At 27.0% G+C, this 23,452-nt stretch overlaps 2 protein-coding genes and 3 long non-coding RNA genes across 15 annotated transcripts; 3 read left to right on the forward strand and 2 right to left on the reverse strand.

Annotated features, from left to right (window-relative positions):
- The first annotated feature begins 413 nt into the window (after positions 1-413).
- On the forward strand, positions 414-12,339 carry LOC123268182 (adenylate cyclase type 2-like). Of its 9 annotated transcripts, none has more exons than XM_044733082.1 (14): positions 414-599; positions 4,670-4,804; positions 4,905-5,125; positions 7,036-7,192; positions 7,280-7,429; positions 7,666-7,787; positions 8,471-8,718; positions 8,805-9,154; positions 9,243-9,550; positions 9,624-9,800; positions 9,869-10,133; positions 10,212-10,304; positions 10,377-10,616; positions 11,026-12,339. In XM_044733082.1, exons 1-14 carry the CDS (start codon positions 489-491, stop codon positions 11,842-11,844), a joined length of 3,396 nt encoding a protein of 1,131 aa, XP_044589017.1. In that variant the 5' UTR covers positions 414-488; the 3' UTR covers positions 11,845-12,339. The 9 variants fall into 9 exon arrangements, with proteins under 9 accessions (XP_044589017.1, XP_044589018.1, XP_044589025.1 ...); XM_044733083.1 differs by having other exon boundaries at positions 9,267-9,550; XM_044733090.1 differs by lacking the exon at positions 414-599 and adding an exon at positions 3,744-3,762.
- Positions 5,050-6,220, reverse strand: LOC123268183. Its single transcript, XR_006510188.1, has 2 exons — positions 6,075-6,220; positions 5,050-5,115 (listed from the first exon to the last, which is right to left on the reverse strand). It is a non-coding gene; the product is annotated as an uncharacterized LOC123268183 (long non-coding RNA).
- A 4,407-nt stretch (positions 12,340-16,746) lies between the features above and the next one.
- LOC123266716 lies at positions 16,747-17,556 on the forward strand. The gene is made up of 2 exons (XR_006509843.1): positions 16,747-17,133; positions 17,469-17,556. It is a non-coding gene; the product is annotated as an uncharacterized LOC123266716 (long non-coding RNA).
- Positions 17,557-17,664: 108 nt separating this feature from the next.
- LOC123266715 lies at positions 17,665-18,741 on the reverse strand. The gene is made up of 3 exons (XR_006509842.1): positions 18,461-18,741; positions 17,966-18,130; positions 17,665-17,806 (listed from the first exon to the last, which is right to left on the reverse strand). It is a non-coding gene; the product is annotated as an uncharacterized LOC123266715 (long non-coding RNA).
- An 870-nt stretch (positions 18,742-19,611) lies between these two features.
- Positions 19,612-22,309, forward strand: LOC123267084 (syntaxin-7). 3 transcript variants are annotated; one of them, XM_044731576.1, is made up of 5 exons: positions 19,612-19,871; positions 20,143-20,280; positions 20,342-20,411; positions 20,968-21,361; positions 22,032-22,309. In XM_044731576.1, the coding sequence occupies exons 2-5, from the start codon at positions 20,172-20,174 to the stop codon at positions 22,278-22,280; spliced, it is 822 nt and encodes a 273-aa protein (XP_044587511.1). In that variant the 5' UTR covers positions 19,612-19,871; positions 20,143-20,171; the 3' UTR covers positions 22,281-22,309. The 3 variants fall into 3 exon arrangements, with proteins under 3 accessions (XP_044587511.1, XP_044587510.1, XP_044587512.1); XM_044731575.1 differs by having other exon boundaries at positions 19,612-19,867; XM_044731577.1 differs by having other exon boundaries at positions 19,637-19,699.
- The last annotated feature ends 1,143 nt before the right edge of the window (positions 22,310-23,452 follow it).

Here is a 23,452-nt window from a genome sequence, read left to right on the forward strand (position 1 = left end):
TTCATTTATATCACTGAATTTTAATAAGTATTTATTGTAATAAATCATTGATGGGAAAAACTGAACAAATTAATATCTAAACCATTTTTATAAGAAAATAAACTATCTTCATAACTAAAATCAATGGTTGAAAGTTAATTTGATGTATTATAGTCATAAATGATATTTTATCCGTGTTTATAATAAAAATATAACCAGTTAACTTCCGGTTTTATGTTAAGTGACCTATTTCTATTATCTCTACAGACCTCTAAGCTTGAAGTGTTAAACCACTTTTTTACCAGCATAAGTGCTAGTCTGTGATAATAAAAGTGAGTGAATAATGTAATAAAATATAAAATATATATTGTTAATGCAATGAAGAAAAATAAAGCAAATTTATTATTTATAAAACATGCTGCAATAAAAAAAAGATAACAATGAATGAGTATTTATTAAAAGTAACCATAATTTAAAAAGAATCAACATTACTAAAAATATTTGAAGATATGGATGTAGAATTAGTTACAAGAACATCACTTAGTTCCCTCAATAAAATAGACGATGGAAGAATTGTGTCACCGAATAGTCTTGACGAATGGACTTGGTCTAGTCTTCGGGTATGTTTAATTAAGTGAAATATAAAACTTTAAATATTAATTTGTATCATTTAAAAGAATATGGGTACAGATCACAAAATTTTTGAGTATACAGAAAAATTTTCTTCACTCAAGAAAATATTCATGAAGACAATCATTAGTCTACTGTCCCCACTACGAAACTTTTCTGGAAGTAATTGCCAAAGTCTATTTTTTTTTTTAAATGCAAAAAAATTAAAGAAATCCAATGGTGCAATTTGCACTCAAAATTTCGTTGCCGATTTTTTTTTATTTATAAAAAACTGTTGCAAAAAATGTTTCAGCTGACTACTATCAATATGTACGGAAATACTTTTTCCGTGGAGTTGTTTAAACGTTATAAATATAAAAGTTCAATGTTTTCTAAATCCATTAGTTACAAATTTTTTATAAAAATATTCATTTTTAATAACAAAATAATAAAATTAAATAAAAAAATACTTGCCTAACAGCTGAGCTTGTTACCGACACAGTCTGCGCAGCTCTTGAGTGGGGAAAGTTGCGCGCGCTGCTGGGTCCGTTTGAATTGCCACGGCGTATGACATAAAATTTTCAATAAATTTTTTTTTTATCATTTAAATAATCGTGTTTTTCAAAAATTATTCTCAGAATTATTTTAAACTTTAAAGTTGTATGAAAAAAAATATTTTTTTTAATGAAAAATTATTATTTACTTTTGTAAAAAATGTTTTTTTTCATACAACTTTAAAGTTTAAAATAATTCTGAGAATAATTTTTGAAAAACACGATTATTTAAATGATAAAAAAAAAATTTATTGAAAATTTTATGTCATACGCCGTGGCAATTCAAACGGACCCAGCGGCGCGCGCAACTTTCCCCACTCAAGAGCTGCGCAGACTGTGTCGGTAACAAGCTCAGCTGTTAGGCAAGTATTTTTTTATTTAATTTTATTATTTTGTTATTAAAAATGAATATTTTTATAAAAAATTTGTAACCAATGGATTCAGAAAACATTGAACTTTTATATTTATATCGTTTAAACAACTCCACGGAAAAAGTATTTCCGTACATATTGATTAAAGTCAGCTGAAACATTTTTTGCAACAGTTTTTTATAAATAAAAAAAAATCGGCAACGAAATTTTGCGTGAAAATTGCACCATTGGATTCCTTTAATTTTTTTACATTTAAAAAAAAAATAGACTTTGGCAATTACTTCCAGAAAAGTTTCGTAGTAGGGACAGTAGACTACATTGTCTTAGCAAGAGTAAAATTTTACTAAGCGAAAATAATTTTTCTTAGCTTAAGTAAATTTTTTTTCTATATCCGTGCGTGCGTATTTGTCTTTTGTTATTTACGGGGCTGATTATTTTTTTTTTCATTATCTCCTAAATTATTTGTTAATACTGTATAATACATCAAACCTAAAAATGTCTTAATATTTTGACATTTAATTTTTTTGTCCTAATCAAGTGGATATACAAAAATCTAAAATAGTTGTCCTTAAAGAGAATTGAATACTCTAAAAAAATTTTATATCAATTTATGATATTATTACTGTATACAAATTATTCATAGTCAAAGATGAGACAACGATAACTCTCAATGAATCAATTGATTTCAACCGAGTTTGTAACATTCAATGCATTTTTATTAAGCTTAGAGCTGTCTGAACTTCAAAATGAGTCATTAAAATAATTTGGAATCCATGCATCAAAAATATAAATACTTTCTATTTATAATGTTTATTCATCAAGTTCTGACCGATTACCTGAAATCTAATCAGATCTAAGTCGATAAACTCTTTCAACTACCATCTACCTGACCTCAATCGATTGATTCATTCCAAAGATATCATACGATAAATAATTTGCGCATATAATAAATATACCCAACAAATGTTTATATCAGAAAATGTGCGAGACAAATTCCTTGAACCTTTAAACGATGAGATCTACAGAGAACTCGGATTTTGAAAGTTGATCCGAAACTAACAATTTATTTATAAGCCAATATTTCAATGAATTTATATACGATTTTTGAGTTTTAAAATTAAAATAATTTTCTTGAAATTTTATATACCCTTCAATTTTTATAAAAATTTTGAACCCGGTTGAAGTTAAAGTTTATGAAAACTATTTATTTATAAATCTGAAAATTTTTTGGTTTTTTTAAATAAATAAATTATAATAAAGAAAAGTGTGAAACAGTTGGCAGCTTCATAACTCAGCATACCCGCTTTTTTCTTAAATGCCTATAAAATTATTATTATATCAACTATTTTCTACTTAGCGCGTCTAAAATACATTTAAAAAGTACTTAATTTTTAATAGTTTCTTTTATCAATAACTTAAAAAAAAACATCAATTTACTGAAACGAGACTGCTAATCAAACAGACGTCTAAAAATATGTATCAATAATTTTTTTTAATTTCTGCTAAATTTTTTTTTGTTTTTTTGCTAAAAAAATTCTTAAAAAATATCAGATATCTATTAATTCTAATATGTTTTTTTTTTGCGTATTGAAAATTCCACAAATTTTTTTGCTATATTAAATTAATACTATCTTATCATCTATAATGATGTCCTATAAGAAGTATACTTCCTTTTTTTGGTATGCAATCTTTTGCTTGTATTGATACATCAATGGCAAATGACACATCCAAAATTCATCTACTTTACATGTAATAACTAAATGTGTTTTCTTTTGTATATCTGACTATCTGAGCTCATATAACTTGTTCACTGATAAAAAAAACTTTTTTTTTTTTCAAGAAAAAATTTTTCTTTAGTATAGCTTGCATCGCCACTAATGTTTTAATACATACTCATATAAAATCAGATACGCGGAATTATTTCCGGGTATTTATAAATGCAAGATCATACTTGTCATACTTGCATCTAATGACAATAACATATACTTCATAACAGATAGTTCATTAACCTTAATCAATTGAATATAATCTTGATGGTCTTTTAATTCATAAAAATAGTGTGTTTATATAAATATGAAATATTAAAAAAAATTTTGCTTGCGCTCATCCATCACATGTACAGTTTGCTGTTTGTTGTAGGTTATAGACATTAAACTGAACCCGTCAAACATATTTATGTATGATTATATGTATTTTAACTGTCTTATATTGAATACTAGGTACTATACATACATTTAAATATATGGCAGGTAATGTATATTTACAATCTCAGTTGAATAATGAATGTCGTGGTATTGTTTACGTGTAAGTTCTGTGTATATAATCGTTGAAATTCATTCTTATAGTCCTCGAGTCTTTTATCATAATTGTTATTAGATTGAAATAAAAATAACTGAAAAAATATTTAAAATTCTCTAAAGTTAGTATTTTTATTACAGTCAACTAAGCTCGTATCATGACCTCTCTTATGTCTAATAAATTATTTTCTTAATGATGAACAGTCGACCGGTAAATTATATGTAATTCTAAAAAATTTTTTCACTTTCGACAATGAGTAACACCCGTGAGTTAGTATTAAAAATAAAATAAATGATTTGGAATAATTTATTTTCTTATTTGTATCAACCACGTGGTTATATCGGTAAAAAAAATTTTTATTTTTTTATTTTACATATTCATTTTAGTACTTAAATATGAGAGGGAAAAACCTCTTGATTATTTTTCTTATACAGTTTATGTTTACATTAGAATCAGATGTTTCTCAATTTTAGTAAAAATATCATTTCACTGCTGTTTTTAATCAAACTTTTTATAACTTAAAAAAAAAAATAAACTTTTTTTTCTAACGACGCAAATTATAACATAAGCAAATTAATTTTAATTCGCGTAAGTTTTATTCTTGGTCGAAATTATTTTGAATCATTCAACATTCAACATATATGTTATTACACCTCGAGTTTTTTATTAGCACTTTAATGATAATAAAATTAACTAATACTAAATGTATATAAAAAAAATTATTTACTGATGACATAGCTATTTTTTTATTAATGGATCTGAAAGGAATGAGAAATTATTAACCTGCCAGCTATTACACTAATTATAACTTATATTTATTTGTTTGGATATAATTGGAAATTGTTTTTCTAATTTCAGAAACAATTTAAGTACAAGAACCTTGAAAAATTATATTCAATTTATCAACGACGATTACAGAATGGTTATTTGTCACTTTTCGGTTTGGTGCAACTGGTGCTTGGAATCGCACACTGTAGTGTTTTGGTAATGACGGTAAGTTTATTGCTACTAAATTTTTGTTTTGATTAACTTAGTTTAATAAGATTAGTAACACCTATTCACTAAAATACTTAAGTTTATATTAATTTTACAGGTCGAAATAAATGCGTCTTTACCAGACGTCATGACGTGGAGCATAATGGGAGCTTTTCTCTGTCCAGTGATAGCATTATCATTCAGATCTAAGCTTGTCGCTCGAGAAACTTATATTCCTGTAATACTATCCTGTGTTATTGTTGTAATACTCGTTCTCGGCGATTTGGCTGTCCCGTTCTGGTACACATTTTCTTACAGTGAAGATATGCCTACAATAAGGTAAATTGATTTAGAAAATATTAAGATTAGAAGTTTAAGTTGCAATTTTTTTTCAATTGAGAAACAGTTCTGGAATTTTTTAAATATCATACAATATCCCATCATTGTGAAATTGAAATAAAAATTTACATAGCAAATCAATTAAAATGAGAAATTATTCATTTGTGCATCTAATAACGATATTTAAAGAAAGTTATCGAATTATCGCTTTTTAATGATTTGCAACTAAGTAATATTCAAAGACTTTGAATAAGAATTTTCGACATTCGATTATTTGTCGAAATTTCAGCTAACTATCATCAATTACCATTGATCCAAATTTACGATCGATCAATAAATCTATTTTTGGAGTATTAGTGACAAATACTTTTAAAAATTTTTAAATTATTTCATCACTAGTTAGATGAGAGAGAGAAAGAACTATTTTGCTTCAAAAAGATCAAACTTTCAGAATTTTACTTTTCCTAATCATTTTTTAGAAGATTGATTTATTACTTTCTACTTTTAAAACCCTAAATGAAAATCATCAATTAAACATTTTTTACTAACGTTACTTACAATCTTCAATATTAAATACTTTTCAAGTCAGATGATATCTTTTCAAAAATTTCTTTTGACAAATGCTTGTCATTTGTAATTTTCAAAAGTAAAAGTAATGTAATAACTATTAAATTTTTTAATTTAAAGTAAAGAAAACAAGCCTTAACTTTATAATTATTTTATATTCATTCTAAAAAAAACTATGTTTTTTAAAACATTTCTTTGTTCACAACAATGTATTGCAATTTTTTCATTATAATTGTAAAAAGAAGAGTCTAAAATTATATTTTTTTTTTACTTTATACTACTATTCAAACATATCGCAATTTTAAATATTATTATAATTAGGAAATAACAAATTTACTAAAATTATTAGTATTAAAATCTCCGGTATTAAAATGATAAATACTCAAATCTTTGTCGACTCTTTGGGGTGTTCGGGTTCTTTAATTTTCTGCTCAGTAGCTTTTAAGCCATCACTTGCTCTCTGAAACCATTCTTTAATACGATCTTGTACTTTATCCTTAGTTTCTCCGTACTTTGTCACCAAAAACTCTGTTGAAATAATTAACGAAGTTGAACAATTAAAATCATTTTAACACTACGCAATACACTTTTAACAAGAAAAATTAAGTAAATAAAAATATCAATATATATTTATATTTACTTGCCTTTGTCGATGTTATTTTCACTTAATCTTCGCCAATTAATTAAAAAAATCTTCATCCAGACTTAGAAATGCACTGAATATACTGAGTATAATTGATGTAGTCGGGACATTAGCTAAACTTGTAAGAGACTGCACGCGTTCTTGTATACGATTTATGGAACAAAAGATTTTACTTGTTAACGAAAAGATAACTAAATATTTACAAACAGAAAAATGTCAACAAATTGTTAGTTTACAGTTGGCTCAATCTCATGACCAGTTGCGCATGTGTTGCGAAATTTAACGGACAAGTAGTGGTTTACTGATTGAAAGTTAACCTTTAGTCATTTTTATGGATGCTCGAAAAGTTATCCAAAAAATGTTAACTATTTGTCATGCTAATATTATCATCTTTTAGAGTAACATTATTTCTAACTTATTGCTGGCTAATTAAGCATTCTAGATTATTAACAATATCTCGCCACCTGTAAGATGACATAATAGAGTTAACTTTTCAAGTTGTTCATTATGTTTGTTTTATATTAACTTTTGTAATTTACTTAAAGTTAACTGAAATTGTTATCTTATAAATACCAAAAAGTTACTTGTGCCGCTTAGGATATTACAAAAATGTAGATATGTAATCTATAAAGCACGTTTTAAATTCAAGTTTAAGCTGTACTGCCTCATAACTCTAAAATATCTATTTTTTAATTTTCAGACCTGCATATTCTACACATGTTCTGTTGGCTTGTTACGTCTTTTTACCACTCACAGAAAATCTTCATGCTTTCATTCTTGGAGTTACAGCAACTTTATGTTATTTAACAAGCCTATCATTAATTACTTATCGAAATCAAAAAGATTATACAACAAAGGTAATGAACATGATCTTATTCTCATACCGACTTTAAGGACTTAAAGAGAAATGCATTTTTTTAATAATTTTTTTAATCTTTTTCTAGATCATTGCCGATACTATTTATTTTGCGTGTGTTAATGGTCTTGGACTTTACTTCAGATTTATGAATGAAATTGTCATTCGAAAATCATTTTTAGATCGACGAAAATGCGTTGAATCTACTTTAAGATTAAATTATGAAAAAGATCAAGAAGTAAGTAGGATTTAGAAATTTATCATTAAATAATACTAATAAATAAAAAGGCAATTGCTTTAGTATATGATATTTAAAAGTACAAATGAAATAATATCTTTAATTTATATGAATTTCGAACTTTTTTTAAGAGTTATATTGAATGTATTATACGCAACAGTAATTATCTTTCATATCGATAAACTTTTAAATATTTTTACTAACAATATCAATTTATTAAATGTTATTACAAACAGGAACAACTTACCAGAAGTATTCTACCTCAACATTTTGCAGCTAAAATTAAAAAAGACTTTAGAGACATTTTTAAATTCATTGAGGAACATAAGAAACCACCACCTAAAGGTCGCCGACGCAAGTAAATTATTTTTAAATAATTTGGAAAGGTAACAATTGCCTACAGTTTTGACAAATTTCTTCATTACTTACATAAGTTGAATAATTACTAAAATGATATCAAATCTGAAAATATGGTATCCGCATGAATATAACTATCAGTCTAGGTACTGTTTAATGTTTGGCCAATGTAACCTAAATTACTGCCAACTCAAAATCGATTCTGTAATCGTTAACTAAATTTGAATACAAGTCACTATAGTTACTTTACTATGGATATTTCTTTTATTAAGTTGTACGAGATTAAATTCATGTATATTTCTAAAAGAAATTTTTATCCAGTATAATAGTTAACAGAGCTTTTTAAATAAAACCGGAGGAGTTAATAGCCCTAATTTAAAATTTTTAATAATCAGCGAAACATCTGAAGTCATTATTTATCAAGGGTAACATCTTATAAATTTCAAGCTCTTTAAACTCTTTCATTTTTATTTTTAATCTTTGATTATTTCCATAAAAAATGTCTCGACAATAATTCAGAGAAATCTTTAACAAGTTCAAAGCACTCTCTTTTTTGTAACAAATACTATGTAAGTAATCGATCAAAACGTAAAAAACTGATAGGCAACAATATTTTTCCAATAATTTATAAGTTATTATAGAATAAAATTTAATTATATTATATGAATGAATTATCTGTTACAGTGATTTATACGTAGAAACGCACAACAATGTTAGCATTTTATATGCTGATGTAGTCAATTTTTCTGGGTTAACAGTAACATTACCCGTAAAAAAACTCGTTGAAACTTTAAACGATCTCTTCGGCAGCTTTGACGAAGCTTCAGAACGTCACAATGTGTTAAGAATAAAGTTTTTAGGTGATTGTTATTACTGTGTAAGTGGAGTCCCAACACCAAACGCTCAGCACGCAAAAAGTTGTGTCGATCTTGGTAAATAAAAAATTATAATAAATTATTGAAAAACCTTGTTTTTTAAATTTCTTTTTTATTTTAATAAATAATCATTATTTTTATAGGTTTAGATATGATAAAAATAATAAAAGATGTCCGTGGAAGAGTACGAAGAGAAAGCGGAGTTGAGATTAATATGAGAATAGGCGTTCACTCAGGAAAAATAATATCAGGAATTTTAGGAGCTAATAAATGGCAGTATGATGTTTGGTCTAAAGACGTAGTAATAGCTAATAAAATGGAGCAAACTGGTCAGCCAGGAAAAGTACACATAACACAACAGACATTAAATCTTCTTGACGTTAAACAGTACCATTGTGTACCTGTGGAAAATCTTAATGACGAAACTCTTAACAAGTACAACATTAAGAGTTATTTAATCACTCCTGATATATCAGAACCGACAGTTCAACAGGTGCTTAAAAATGAAATAAATTTTTTTTTTATTTTTAAATCAGCTTTATTGAATTAACAGAATTATTTTTTTTTGCATTTATGACTAGAATTACAAACAAACCTTGTTGCAGAACAGCGAGAAAATCTTCCCACTTTCAACACCAAGTACTCCACCGCCTATAAGTAAACACTATGTCCGATGGTACAGCGGAAGACCAAGTACAAATGTTGGAGCATCACGAAGCTCACGAAGATTAACTTCAACAATGAACAATCATGCTGATGTATTTGCTGGAACATTTAGACGACGAACACATTTCATGGATTCGTGTTTGAAAGATTATCATCTGATGTTGAAAGCTGCTGATGCAGAGATGGAAAATGCAATAAAACAAATGCCTCTCAATAAATGGGAGTAAGTAATTTTATTATAAAAGTTTAATAACGATAATCATAAATAATAACTCTGTCATTAAAATATTTAACAGGCAGTGGTCTAAATGGGAATCAATAAATCCCATCTTTCTTACATTTTCACATTTAAATTGGGAGATTCCATTTCTTCGAGAACCAGATCCTTTGTTTAAGTTTTTTGTAGGGTGTGCAGTGATAGTATTACTTTTTATGGGATTTATGCTTCTTGTACCAGCAATTAACTTCTCTGAGTATGTTTATTATTTGGTGATAAATTTTATAAGTAGCATTTTTTTTAATTTTATTAAATAATTTTTAGGTGGCACCGTAACACAACTCTTGGATATATTTTTGTTCTGTTATTTCTGATTGCTCTTTTACCGTTTACATGGACGCATTTTATATGGAATCGATGTCAAGATCCTCATGATGAACAAGATGGACATATTCCACAGCCTAGAAATAAATTAATCCATTTCATGTACCAAACAAGTATTAAAGTTGTTTGGAGTGCAATTCTTAGAACTGTTTTATATCTTGCTATTACTATAATGCTTGCAACTTGTGCTATGTTTGATATGTTGGTAAGATTTCAATATTTTTTTATTTTTTTCATAACCAGAATTATTTTTATTAAAATAAGTTTTCATTTTCAATTGCAGTTTGAGTGTGAAAATGCTCATCTATCAAAAAATAATGTAACTTCCTTTGCGGTAAATGACGCTTCAGATCTTAAATGTATTTCTTCACCATGGGTAAGATTGTATTACATTATTACTATTGTTAAACATTGGAATAATAAATAATAGAAATTTTTTTTGTTTAAGCATTTGTCCGAAACATGTTCGTTGGCCATTCTTACAAGCTTTCTTTTTCTTCGAGTGCACTTTTTTTTGAAACTTATCATAGGATTTGGAATTGTTGGTTTTTACACCTGGAATATTACTGAACATCGTTCGTCCATCTTCCAGACGGGCGAATCGTGGCATCCTCATTTAGAACCAAGACTTGCACATATTCTAAATGTTGCATTTCTTACTTTTTCTCTTCATCTTATTGATCGTCAGGTAACGACTTATTTTTTTTTCTTGATTTAGTTGACTTAAATCAATTTTAGGCATTATTAAAGCTTTAAATATTTAAAATATTTTGGATTTTTTTTTTAAATCAACAACTATTAAAAATAATATAATTTCATCAAATCTCGACCATACATTTTCAGTACAATTGTTATTACTAATTTTTCTTTATAATTATAAATAATTTTGATTAATCGAATTATGATATTTTATTTTTTAATTGATGTTAAGTTCGACAAAAATATTATAGCTAGAAATTAAAAATTGCTATTTGTTATTTAAAAAAAAAATAATTATGATACTTTTCAAAATTTCGTTTTTCTTTTAATCGATCTAATGTACATATATATTAACAATAATTATAATTATTATTGTTGTTTATTTATTTTTTTTAAAGGCAGAGTATCTAAGTCGATTAGACTATCAATGGAAACGTCAATTGACTCAAGAACAAGACGAGGCTTTTCATACAAGAAATGCTAATAAATTACTACTTCGTAACATTCTACCCGAACATGTTGCAGATTTTTACTTAAATATGAACAGATCTGAAGAAAATGAATTGTATCACGAGTCACATGATTTAATAGCCGTCATGTTTGCTTCTTTAACTAATTTATCAATCGATGAAAGTAATATTTTAATAGACCTAAATGAAATAATTTGTGAATTTGATAAGTTGTTATTTGAGCCTGGATTTATATGTCGTGTAGAGAAAATTAAAATCGCTGGTACAACATATATGGCAGCATGTGGTTTAGAAGCACGAAGACGTGATTCAATAGAAAGTACTGGTGATGACGAACATGGTGATAATTATGTAGTAAAGGTAATGGCTGAATTTGCAGTAAGGATGATGGAAGTATTGGATCGATTAAATTCTAATACATTTTGCAAAAGCTTAAAACCTTACAAATTACGTATTGGTATATCACATGGGGAAGTTACGGCAGGTGTTGTGGGAGCACAAAAACCACTTTATGATATTTGGGGTGATGCTGTCAATATGGCATCGCGAATGGACACTACCGGTGTTCCTGGTAAAATCCAAGTCACGACGGAAACTGCTAATGTTCTAGAACAAAATGGGATAAAATGTTACTTACGTGGTGAAACATGGGTGAAACCTAAGGGATTTGTAACTACTTATTTTATAGGTGTTGATAAAAATCGACGGCTCATAAATACTGATATTCTCGAGGAAACGAATCTCTGATCTTTAATAGATCACTTTGTTCAAAGCGTATCATTTTGTTCTAAGCGAAAGAATGCGATTAGGTTTAAAATTAAATTTTAACAATTTCGAAAAGTGAGATACTTGATTGCCACTCTCTCTTTGATCTTCCTTTATAAAATGATTGGATTAATGAAAAATAGAAAAAAAAAGAATAGCTAATTTTTTCAATTAACCAAAGAAATTAGATCAATTTATGTACTGAGTAGAGTATAAAAATTCTCAGCGATTGCATAAATATCTAGTACAATTATTTCATTTAAATTTTAACTTTAAACTTGACAACTATTGTAGAGACATGAATTCAAAAAAAAGAATTCCAAAATGTTTATCAATTCATGATAAATATATTTTAATAATTTATCTTGCAGATGGATTATTCAGAAAAGATATCAATTAACATCCAAAAGATAGTTGAATGATGTCAACTTATTGATAATTAAAAAAAAAAAAAAATGTAACATTATTTTTATTCAACGCAATAGTATATTATAATAATCTTCCATGTCCATCGAGAATGAAAAAAATTTTGTCATGATAATATAATTGATTTTTTTTAATGAATTCAAATAATATAACACATGATAATTTTGTCATACAACTAATTTAAATTGTCATTATCTTCATTTTGTTAAAAAATTATGAATTATAGTTTAAGATACCTAGAAGTAATTTTTTGGGTATTTCGATATTTTATTTGTAAATAATTCTGTACATTTTCGCTAACTATAACTATTAAAGAAATTTAAATTTATTGTAATAAAAGTAATAACATAAATTTTTAAAACATAATATTTATATAATTAATAAATGACTGAATAATATTAATTAAAAAAATCTTTAATTATGTACATATTTATAATGCAAAAATTAATGTCTTGAATCAGTGAAGTAGTGTAGTTGAAATACAGAAAAGTGAAAAGCGTGTAAATAAATTATTAATCTCAATAATTTGGGTCAAGTTTATGTAAAATAAATGTACCGATTATCGACATTATAAAAGATATGGCTAAGATTAATATTTTTTAAACATTTTTAGAGTTAAGGTTGTTGATTTTTTTTTTAACAATGTATTAGTTAGTTTTTTGACTATATAGTGAATTCATATTTGTTTTTTTTATAGTAATATTTCAAATTTAGTAATTAATTTCAATTGATAGTTATTAACCTGGATTCACTAATTATTGACATAGAAAATTATCTGATCTAATTAGTGACATGCTGTTGTACCAATTATTATTACCCATAATGCATATAAGTCATTGTTATTAATATATTCATCAAAATATAATAAGTCAAGTATATATAAAAATATTTATATTATTATCTATAATTCAAATTATTTTTAATATTTTTAAAATAAACTAATAAAATAAAAATTAGTTTAAACAGTTACATCGATGTCTAAAATTACCTCTCAATATGAGATCCAGTTTAAATTTATCTGCTGATAATTGACATTTATTATTTCAAAAGTAACAATCATTAATTTGATTAAAAATATTTAATATGGTTGGTTTAAATACTTCATTTATTATTAAAAAAAATTTGATTTGAATAGATGAAAAACGGAGCGGGTATCTTTTACCCATATCCCGATGATACATATCCCAATTATTCAAATTTCGATCACACATAAACCCAATGATGCATATGTGCAATGATACATATCCCGATGATACATATCATAAAACAAAACAAAATCGTTGATAAAAATAGGTGGCGTCTTATTTTTTATCGGGACCCGGGAAAAAATGATCAGATATGAACAGGCATGAGTCTTCAGGTCTGATCAGATATGAAAAATGACCGGGTCTGATCAGACCTGGCCAGGCATGTTCATGTCTGATCAGATCTGTTCATGTCTGACTCGATCAGGTCCATAAAAGAAAAAAAAAAAGATTGGTGCCGACGGGAATTCGAACCATGTACGTTGCGCTCTTCAGACTGATACTTTACCTGTTGACCCAATGACTTATCTTAACCCTAATGTACCTTTCAAACTACTTTAAGTAATTTAAATTTTATACATGACTTATCCTTATAGTTAACGGAGTTCTATACTTAATTTATTAATTATTAATAATTAATTATACACAGTAAAAAATTTCGCGTCATTGCGTCAAAAAGTTTTGTGTTAAATATTTAACATTTTTATGTGTAAATTTAACATTTATTCTGTTAAATCAACACAAAAATGTGTTAAATATTTAACATAAAAATTTTTAACACAAAAAGTTTAACACTAAGGTTTTTGACGCAATGACGCAAAATTTTTTACTGTGTATATGAAAGTGATTTATTTGGGACGGCTATGTATTTTTTTCGCTCCATTAACATATGGTTCTATGTAAAGTAAAAAAAAATTTTCTTCAAGGTTTATTCCGTAATTATAATTTTATTGTTTTCTTTTAAAATTGAAGTTTTTTTTAATTAAAACGTATAGAAAATGAAGAATTATTTGTGTGTTTTACAATTTAGCAGCCTTTGACACTACTGCAATGGACCAAGGCGTAGCTTAAGATAATAGCAGACACCTTGAAAGGACTTTTCGCCTATCGATATCAACTGATATATTTTGGTATTTTCACGCTATCAAACTCAAACTTTTACTAAATAATCTTATTTTTCGCGTATTCAATGGAACACAGTAAAAAATTTTATGTCATTGCGTCAAAATTCATCGTTAAAAATCATCGTTTTGGTATGGAAAAATAAAAAGTACATGCTTACATAAGCCGAAATTTGATGAAAGTTGTACATTTAAAATTTATAAGGGGATAGAAACTGATACGTCATACGGAACAAATTAATTTTAAAAATAGAACTGCAGCCTATAGTTCGATAAAATTTTTCTTCCAGACTTAAAATATCATTTAAGAGGGCAAATCATGCATGAACAGTTCTTGTCAGCTGATATATGGAATTTTAATCCTTATCTATTTTACACTGATAGAAGGATTTCTTAACATTTAAGAAGATTTCTTTGTATTTAAGAAATCATTTCTTAAACATAATTTCTTAGTATTTAAAAAATATTTCTTTGTATTTAAGAAATATTTCTTAAATACTAAGAAATATATATATTTTTTAAACACTACGAAATATTTCTTAAATATTAAGAAATATTTTTTCAATACTAAAAAATGATGTTTAAGAAATGATTTCTTAAATACAAAGAAATCTTCTTAAATACTAAGAAATCCTTCTATCAGTGTAGGCTATAGATCAGACATGGACAGGTCTGATCAGGTTTGAGCGTATTTAACGCTTCAGACATGAACAGGCATGGACAGGTCTGATCAGATCTGATCAGGTCTGAGCGTATTTAGTGCTTCAGACATGAACAAACATGAACAGGCTTGATCAGGTCTGAGCGTATTTAACACTTCAGACATGAACAGGCATGGACAGGTCTGAGTGTATTCAACGGTTCAGACATGAATAGGCTTGATCAGGTCTGAGCGTATTTAATACTTCAGATATGAACAGGCATGAACAGACATGAACAGGCTTGATCAGGTCTGGGCGTATTTAACACTTCAGACATGAACAGGCATGGACAGGTCTGATCAGGTCTGAGCGTATTTAACGGTTCAGACATGAACAGGCATGGACAGGTCTGATCAGGCCTGATCATATATGAACAGGTCTGATCAGTCCTGATCATTTTTTCCCGGGGAATTATAATTATAAAGACGCCACCTATTTTTTTTTATCAGCGATTTTGTTTTTTTTTATGATACTAGCTGTGAACACCCGCTTCGCTGGGTCATTTTTAATAGAGCAGTTATTTGTCGATATTAGAAAATTTTTTGGGATGTTTTAAAAGTTACGAAAACAATCCAGCATATTTTCGACCGATAAGAATACACTTTGAAGTTTTCTACTTTACTTGGAGTTATTCTAGATCATTCTAGAATTTTCTAAATCACTCTCATTCAATCAGAATCTAAACGTAAATTTTAGAACTTCCCAGATCAATTTAGAATTTTTTAGAACATTCTCATTTGATCAGAATCTAAACGTAGATTTTAGAACTTCCCAAATCATTCTAGAATTTCCCAGATCATTCTAGAAATGTCTAGATCATTCTAGAATTTTTTAGAAAATTCTTATTCGATCAAAATCTAAACGTAGATTTTAGAATTTCTCCGATCATTTTTAAATCTCCCAGAACATTCTCATTTGATCATAATCTAAACGTAGATTTTACAACTTCCCAAATCATTTTAAAACTTCCCAGATCAGAATCTAAATGTAAATTTTAAAACTTCCCATATCATTTTAAAACTTCTCAGATCATTCTAGAATTTTCTAGCACATTCTCATTTGATCAGAATCTAAACGTAGATTTTAGAACTTCCCAAATCATTTTAGAAATACTAAGAGCACTCTAGAATTTTCTAGAACTATCTCATGCAATCAGAATCCAAACTTAGATTTTATAACTTCCTAAATCATTTTAGAAACTTCTAGAACATTCTCATTTGATCAGAATCTAAACGTATAGATTTTAGAACTTCCTATATCATTTTAAAACTTCTTAGGTTATTCTAGAAATTTCTAGATCATTTTGGAATTTTCTAGAACATTCTCATTTGATCAGAATCTAAACGTAGATTTTAAAACTCCCCATATCATTCTAGAATTTCCCAGATCATTCTAGACATTTCTGGATCATTCTAGAATTTTCTAGATCATTCTTATTCGATCAGAATCTAAACTTCGATTTTGTAGCTTCCCATATTATTTTGGGATTTCCCAGATCATTCTAGAATTTTCTAGAACATTCTCATTCGATCAGAATACAAACGTAGATTTTAGAACTTCCCAGATCATTTTCGAATTTTCTAGAACATTCTCATTCGATCAGAATCTAAACGTAGGTTTTAAAACTTTCCAGATCTTTCTAGAAATTTCTAGATCATTCCAGAAATTTCTAGAACAATCCAGACTATTTCAGACCAATGATAGTCTCACATTTTTAAAGTTAACATCTTTCAACCCGTGTATTTTTTACACCCTTATAATTATCGACTTGCAGCCACCATAGTGCACGATGGGAACCTTATTCGCTCTGTGCGCGACTTCAGCGCCATGGCACGTTTGAACTACAGGGGGCTATTGTAATATATTTATTATATATTGAATGGCTGTCAGAAATAATAATATCGAATGATAAATAAAAAAATGTTTTTTTAATTAAAGGAAATATTTATAATAAATATTTGTTAATGTAAAGTGTTCTTGTGCATTAAAAAGTGAAATGTAAGTATATTTAATACCGAAAAAGTAGCATAGAAGTTAGCACACATAAAAATAGGTTAACTGAAATCAGACTGAATTCAAATAAAAAGAAAATAGAGAAAAATTATAAGAAAACTTGAATAAACATTTAATTATTTTTTTTTATAAGTAAATTTAGATTAAACGAAATTACCAAAATATTTTATTGTTTCAAAATTCTACAAATTAAAAGTGCTGATTGTTTTAGAGTACAAAAAAAATAAATTATGTTTGCTAACTAAAATTAACATATTACAATTCAATAATAAAGCTGGGAAAAATTTTTAATCGATTAAATTTATCATTTTTATTTTTAGATTTGGATTTAAAATGGAAACCATAATAAAAACGGGATTTCAATCAATAACCCACGAAATTCAGTTCCAGCCACAGACATTGGTAAAAGGAAAAAAGCTGGTTCTTGCTGAACATGTCCGAGAGGTAGAAGAGTTTCGCAAGAATAACGAAAGCTATTTAACTTGACTAGTTAACTTGACTTTAAAGCTAGTTAACTTGACACTCTTGATCAACTCTCAAATGAGTTACTGTCGGCGGATCTTCAGTAATCATTTCTTGCAATTCATTAACTTCAGGCTCAGGATTGAGTGCTGAAGATGCATTTTTGTTCTGCCGGCGGTCCATTAAGCGCTTAAATCTGAAAAATTTATTACACAAAAGTTCATATTATTTGATTGCTGATAATCACAAATTTTAATAGCGACAGTATTTATTTATAAAATAATATCTAAAATTTATAGTAATACTCTCCTTTTTAGTTTTTAAATTATGTTAATTTCAATATATTATTACTCACCTATTCGTGACCATTAACTCATTAACTTTTTGAGATTTATAAACTGTAGGAAATTTAGTAGGAATGTAGCTGGGACTCGATTCTATGTCAGACTTTTGGCCTCCAATAAAATGATCACTACAAATATAATCATGTGCCTTTGGAGTCCACAATGAGCCATCAATACTGCAAGGAAAATTGAAAATTTTTAATATTTAATATTTAAAATTTATGATCATTGGTATGGATAATCTTTTAGTTTAATATAATAAGTAGCAAAAGAGTAAATGAATCTTAAATAATAAATGAAAAGTTTATAATAAAAAAAATTCAATCTTATTTTTTAATATATAATTAATAATTATTAATTATGCTAAATTTATAAATGTTTAAAAAAAATTTTTTTTTTAATTAATAATAATATTTCCTAGCATTTTCTAAACTTACTATTTTTTTAAGTTTTACTCCTTTCAAGATTTTTATTATTACCGATAGTAAGGTTATGATTCTACTTACTTTTGTCTCCTCAGCGGCTATCCATTTTTTCCTTTGATTTATTTTCCAACTTGCTGTTGGAAATTTATAAAAATGACAAGCACTTTTTCTACCTGTATTCTTACAACTAACAACACAACAACTTTTGTGACTCATTTTATGTTATGTTATTTAAATAAATTTTAAATAACAATTCACTTGTATATATAGCTAACTCGAAACATAAAAACAGCCCCCCGTAGTATCGGATATAGCCACGGGTAGCGCTGACGGTAAATCAGTTTCTCCCCACCATGGCTTCGCACTGAGCGAATAGCCAATTTGGGGCCATACAACAGTATATTTATTAATAAATTTAAATAATTTTGATCCAATTTGAATTATTTGACGGAGATTTTCAGTCGTACAGAATCGATTAATTTGAAAATAAAATGATAGAGAAATTTCATAATAAATTACTACACTTAATTTTTTTTTTTTTTTTTTTTGAAAATTAAAAAGCATTTAATTAAATTTTAATTTCAAAGCTCAGCGTCACACACTCACAGTGCATGTGACTTTATTACAGATACTATAGTAAATTTACATATACTTATTTTACATAGAGATGTTGATGCATGGATTTATTTTGAACCTGAAATATTTTTTAACAGACTTAATCACGATTAGATTTATTGTACATGGACTTATTCTTGCTTATAATTATTGTCAAATAGACAAATTTTTCCCATACAAATATTCCCTAGAAATATATTCAATAGAAATGTCTAACATGGTGCTCTTTACATAGAGATGTTTTCGTGTACGTTTGTCATCGTGTACGGGAGAAATACATGTAGCCGACTGTATGTATCATCGGGATATGCGTAAACGACACCTACTCTGAAAAAGGTGATTTAAAATGAGGTTTTTAAAATACTTATCTAATGAAAATAGTTAAGGAATTTTAGGCTCACGAGTTGTTTTAATAGACTCGCGTAAACTTTTCTTTTTCAATGATAGATATTTGATATGATTCTGAATAAATAAATAAATTAATTAATTTATAAATCTATTTAGAACAAATTAAAAATGTATCGCATGCGTTTAAATAAACGCGCACTTTATTAAAACACGAATAGAACGCCACCAAGTTCTCTTTGGTCGAATTCAGAATTAGTAAGATAACACAACAAGACATTACAATACTAAACGGAGGCGAGACGAGAGAATGACAGCTCTCATGTAAATTTTCAATGACCATTTCTCATCGATTATATTGTAATAATTTTAATAATTCATTGTCAACTAAAAGTGATTAACATCGTCCGAACGTTTTACAAGTGTAGCAAATTTTAATCCAATATTTGCATTACAGTTTATTTTAAATAACGATTGTATAGTTTGTTTGTGACTCACCTTGCATCACGTTTGATAAGTTCTTTGACAGTAGGTGACGTATTAACTACAAATCTTATTTTGCTAATTTTTTTTAATACTCTAAATTCTAAAATTAATTTCAATAATTTTTTTAATTTACAGAATTTTAAAAACTATTGTTATTTTATGGATTAATCTTAATGAATGTGCTTAATGTTGATATAAAATGGCATTTAAAAATAAAATATTTTTGATTGTCAATTAATTAATAATACGAATCAAGGAATCAAGTTTACAAGCATAAACAAAGATCAATTACTGAGACTGAGCTCTTTATTTTACAGGTTGAATTGAACAAAAGTAAAGTGTAAAAATGGATATTGGATTTTCTTCATATCACAATGGTGGGCCAGTAAGAGAGCAAGATTTTGAAAGACTTTCACAAACAGTTGGGACATCAATCCTTAAAATTTCTCAAAATGGTACTAATTTTTTTTTATTACAATTTAGCAAATTTATTTAATATCTCATTTTTTTCACTAGTGTCATCAATGCAAAAGATGGTCAACCAGTTGGGAGGATCGACAGATTCACAGGAGCTTCGAAATCAACTGTAATTATCCAATCATTGTAAAATGAAAAAATCAATACAAACGAAGTGAAATAGTATATAAATACTATATCATTCACCTAGGACAGGAAAGTAAAAAATGTCTCAGATAACATGTTTCTCGACCTCGGCTTCGCCTCGGTTAACAATTGCATGTGATCTGAGACATTTCTTACTTTCCTGTCCTAGGTTTGTAAATATACTATATTGTTATTACAATTACTAAAACTGTCATGACTGGATTCTAGATACCTTTGAACACTTTTTTTGTTCAAATTTTCATGTCATGGAGACTTAAAACTGAAATTCCTATCATTATACCTAAATATTATCTACATCTTCGGAAAAATTCTTTTTAAATATTTTCAATAGAGTTTGCTGATACCATTTTTTATCAATACCGATTTTATTACTTTGTAATTTTAATCTGCTTTATATTATGATATACCATTTATAAATTTTTAAAATCAAATTTCTATCTTTAATAGACAATCTTTTTATAAGCTAGTATAACAAATGATGATAATAATAATAATAATAATTTCAATTATAATTTTAGGCATCAAATTCAACATTATACACAGCAACTGGCTAAAGACACGAATGTACATCTAAGAGATCTGGCAGCGATTGTCAGTAATTCATCATCAAATAGTCCTGGAGATCAAACGCGTCGAAAAATGCGTATGCAAACAGAAAGGCTCCAAGACGAATTTATGTCTGCTTTAAACAGTTTTCAAAGTGTTCAGAGACAAGCAGCAGCCAAAGAAAAAGAAATGGTTCGAAAAGCTAAAGTTAATGCTGGTGTTGTACCATTTGGCGAGAAAAAACAAGAAACATTAATTGAGCTACAAGATAGCAGAACACAAAAACAGATACAACAACAGAACTTACAAGATGAACAAAATTTACGTATGCTTGAAGAACAAGAAGCCAGTATACGTCGACTGGAGGTAGATTTATTTATTCATACTTTGCTCTCTATATCTTTACTAATTATTTATTGTTGAGTATATATGTCGTATATGTATCCCCAAAAAAGTTTATGGGTAATGTTCGTTAATCAACTCAACCAATTAATCGCAAAGACTGTTCAAAAGTTAGTTTTTCGTAGATTTTATTGTGTGGAATATAACGTATTTCCTCAAAAATTTTTCAATTTTGATTTTATCATTTAGTTAAGCGTACATTTAATTAAAAGAACTTTTTTGTTGGATAATATTAGTTCAAAGGAGATTTTATACTTTTAATCTGTAATAATCATCTTGATTGACCAACAAATTATTATCAGCTGTCATATTAACTTTACTTACGCATCTATTAAAATTTTTTTTTTTGATACTGTAGTCAATTTTATTGCATTCAACTTTATCTAAATCACTACATTTTACATAAATCCACTTACTGCATTCACTACATAATATACGTGAGGTATTGTTATGCATCGCAAACATGCGGTATAATGGCGTTATAATGTTTCTGCTCAGTATTTATTTTATTTATTTATTTATTTATTATCAATTATCTTTTAACTGTTAAAAAATAAATAGTTAACTTTGAATTTTAAAATAATAATTTTTTATACACATAAATGATAACAATTTAAATATTATTTTTTTCCAGAGTGATATTAGTGATGTAAATCAAATATTCAAAGATTTAGGAGCTCTGGTACATGATCAAGGGGTTGTAATTGATTCAATCGAAGCATCAGTAGAAAGAACAGAAGTATTTGTGCATGAAGGCGCTCAACAATTGAGGACAGCAGCAACTTACCAAAATAAGTTGCGGAAAAAGAAGTGTGTATTAGTAATAATTGGGGCTGTGGCTGTTTCTATTTTGATTGGAATAATTGTTTGGCAAACATCTTAAGATTTACTATTATTTTACTTTGGTACTTTAAAAATGCATAAAATAGTCAGTGTGTCTGGAATCAATTTTTTCATTTCAAAAAAAGATAAAAAGTAACTTTTTATATTAAATTTATTCCGTAATTCGTTCAAGCGAACTTTGTACAAAAAATCAATAGAAAAAGATAAAAAACAATAATATCATTTTGATTTTCGATTTTGTTTTATAATGTAATATATATAATTTTATTTTTATTTCATTTTAATGAATCGAAGAAAATTGTTTAAATTTGTAGTTTTGAAATAACCAACGTTTTTGATTGACAATTATAAGGTATTGATGACTCTGATAATAATCGATTTAAAATTATTTAGTATTTTGTATGTATTATAATCAATAATTATTGTTCAATACTGATTATAATCAATATTTATTTTCATTTTATTATATCTCCAATGAGAAAATATAATAACGAAAAAAAAATATGAATTTCATCTCAAAATTTAATTTTGAGTACTAATACTAGTTAAGTTTAATTATGAATTTTTCCTAAGGGATCTTTAATTTTTATTAATGAGAAATCGCAAAATAAGTATTATTTAACGTTTTTGAATTATTTCAAAAGATTATACTTGGAAAATTAATTTTCATCGCCAACTAATTATAATATCAATATAATTACTCCAATTAAATAAAAACTAAATTAAATTTTTGGACACTTCTATTCGTACGTAAAAAAGCCTTGATATTTTCAATAAAGCTCTCATATTGACTTGGTACAACTGAAAAGCTCTACTATTCAAAAAGTATGGCTTTATCAGAACTTTTTTATTTATGAATAGCCTCATCTTAAACATATTGTCTTTTTCACATCAATTGCCTAGATCATTGACTAATTCGAGAGAATTTTTGATCGAAAATTCAAAGTATTTTTCATTAACTTGTGACGAAGGAAACTAAATATTGTATGCATTTATCTTTCATTTGAAGAAAGAGAATATTTTCGTGAACCATACCTAATCAAATTACAGAATATTAATTTTAACTTATCAAAAATAAGCAATCCTTTTTTGAGCATGTTTTCTAAATTGTAATAAAAAAATCACAGTAATGTTGTCATAAAAAGAATAATTCCTTCTGAACTTATTTCTAATCTCTACATCTATAAATAATGCTCAATTTTGATTATTCAA

The sequence above is a fragment of the Cotesia glomerata genome, linkage group LG6 (genome assembly GCF_020080835.1).
Source record: "Cotesia glomerata isolate CgM1 linkage group LG6, MPM_Cglom_v2.3, whole genome shotgun sequence".
Classification (NCBI taxonomy): domain Eukaryota; kingdom Metazoa; phylum Arthropoda; class Insecta; order Hymenoptera; family Braconidae; genus Cotesia; species Cotesia glomerata.

Excerpts from the sequence above, each read along its gene's own strand:
- LOC123268182 (XM_044733082.1), top strand. The coding sequence starts at position 489 with ATGGATGTAGAATTAGTTACAAGAACATCACTTAGTTCCCTCAATAAA. Across the intron at positions 7,430-7,665 it reads ATTATGAAAAAGATCAAGAA|GAACAACTTACCAGAAGTAT; the intron begins GTAAGTAGGATT and ends TATTACAAACAG. Across the intron at positions 10,617-11,025 it reads TTCATCTTATTGATCGTCAG|GCAGAGTATCTAAGTCGATT; the intron begins GTAACGACTTAT and ends TTTTTTTTAAAG.
- LOC123267084 (XM_044731576.1), top strand. The coding sequence starts at position 20,172 with ATGGATATTGGATTTTCTTCATATCACAATGGTGGGCCAGTAAGAGAG. Across the intron at positions 20,281-20,341 it reads CCTTAAAATTTCTCAAAATG|TGTCATCAATGCAAAAGATG; the intron begins GTACTAATTTTT and ends TTTTTTCACTAG. Across the intron at positions 20,412-20,967 it reads CAGGAGCTTCGAAATCAACT|GCATCAAATTCAACATTATA; the intron begins GTAATTATCCAA and ends TTATAATTTTAG.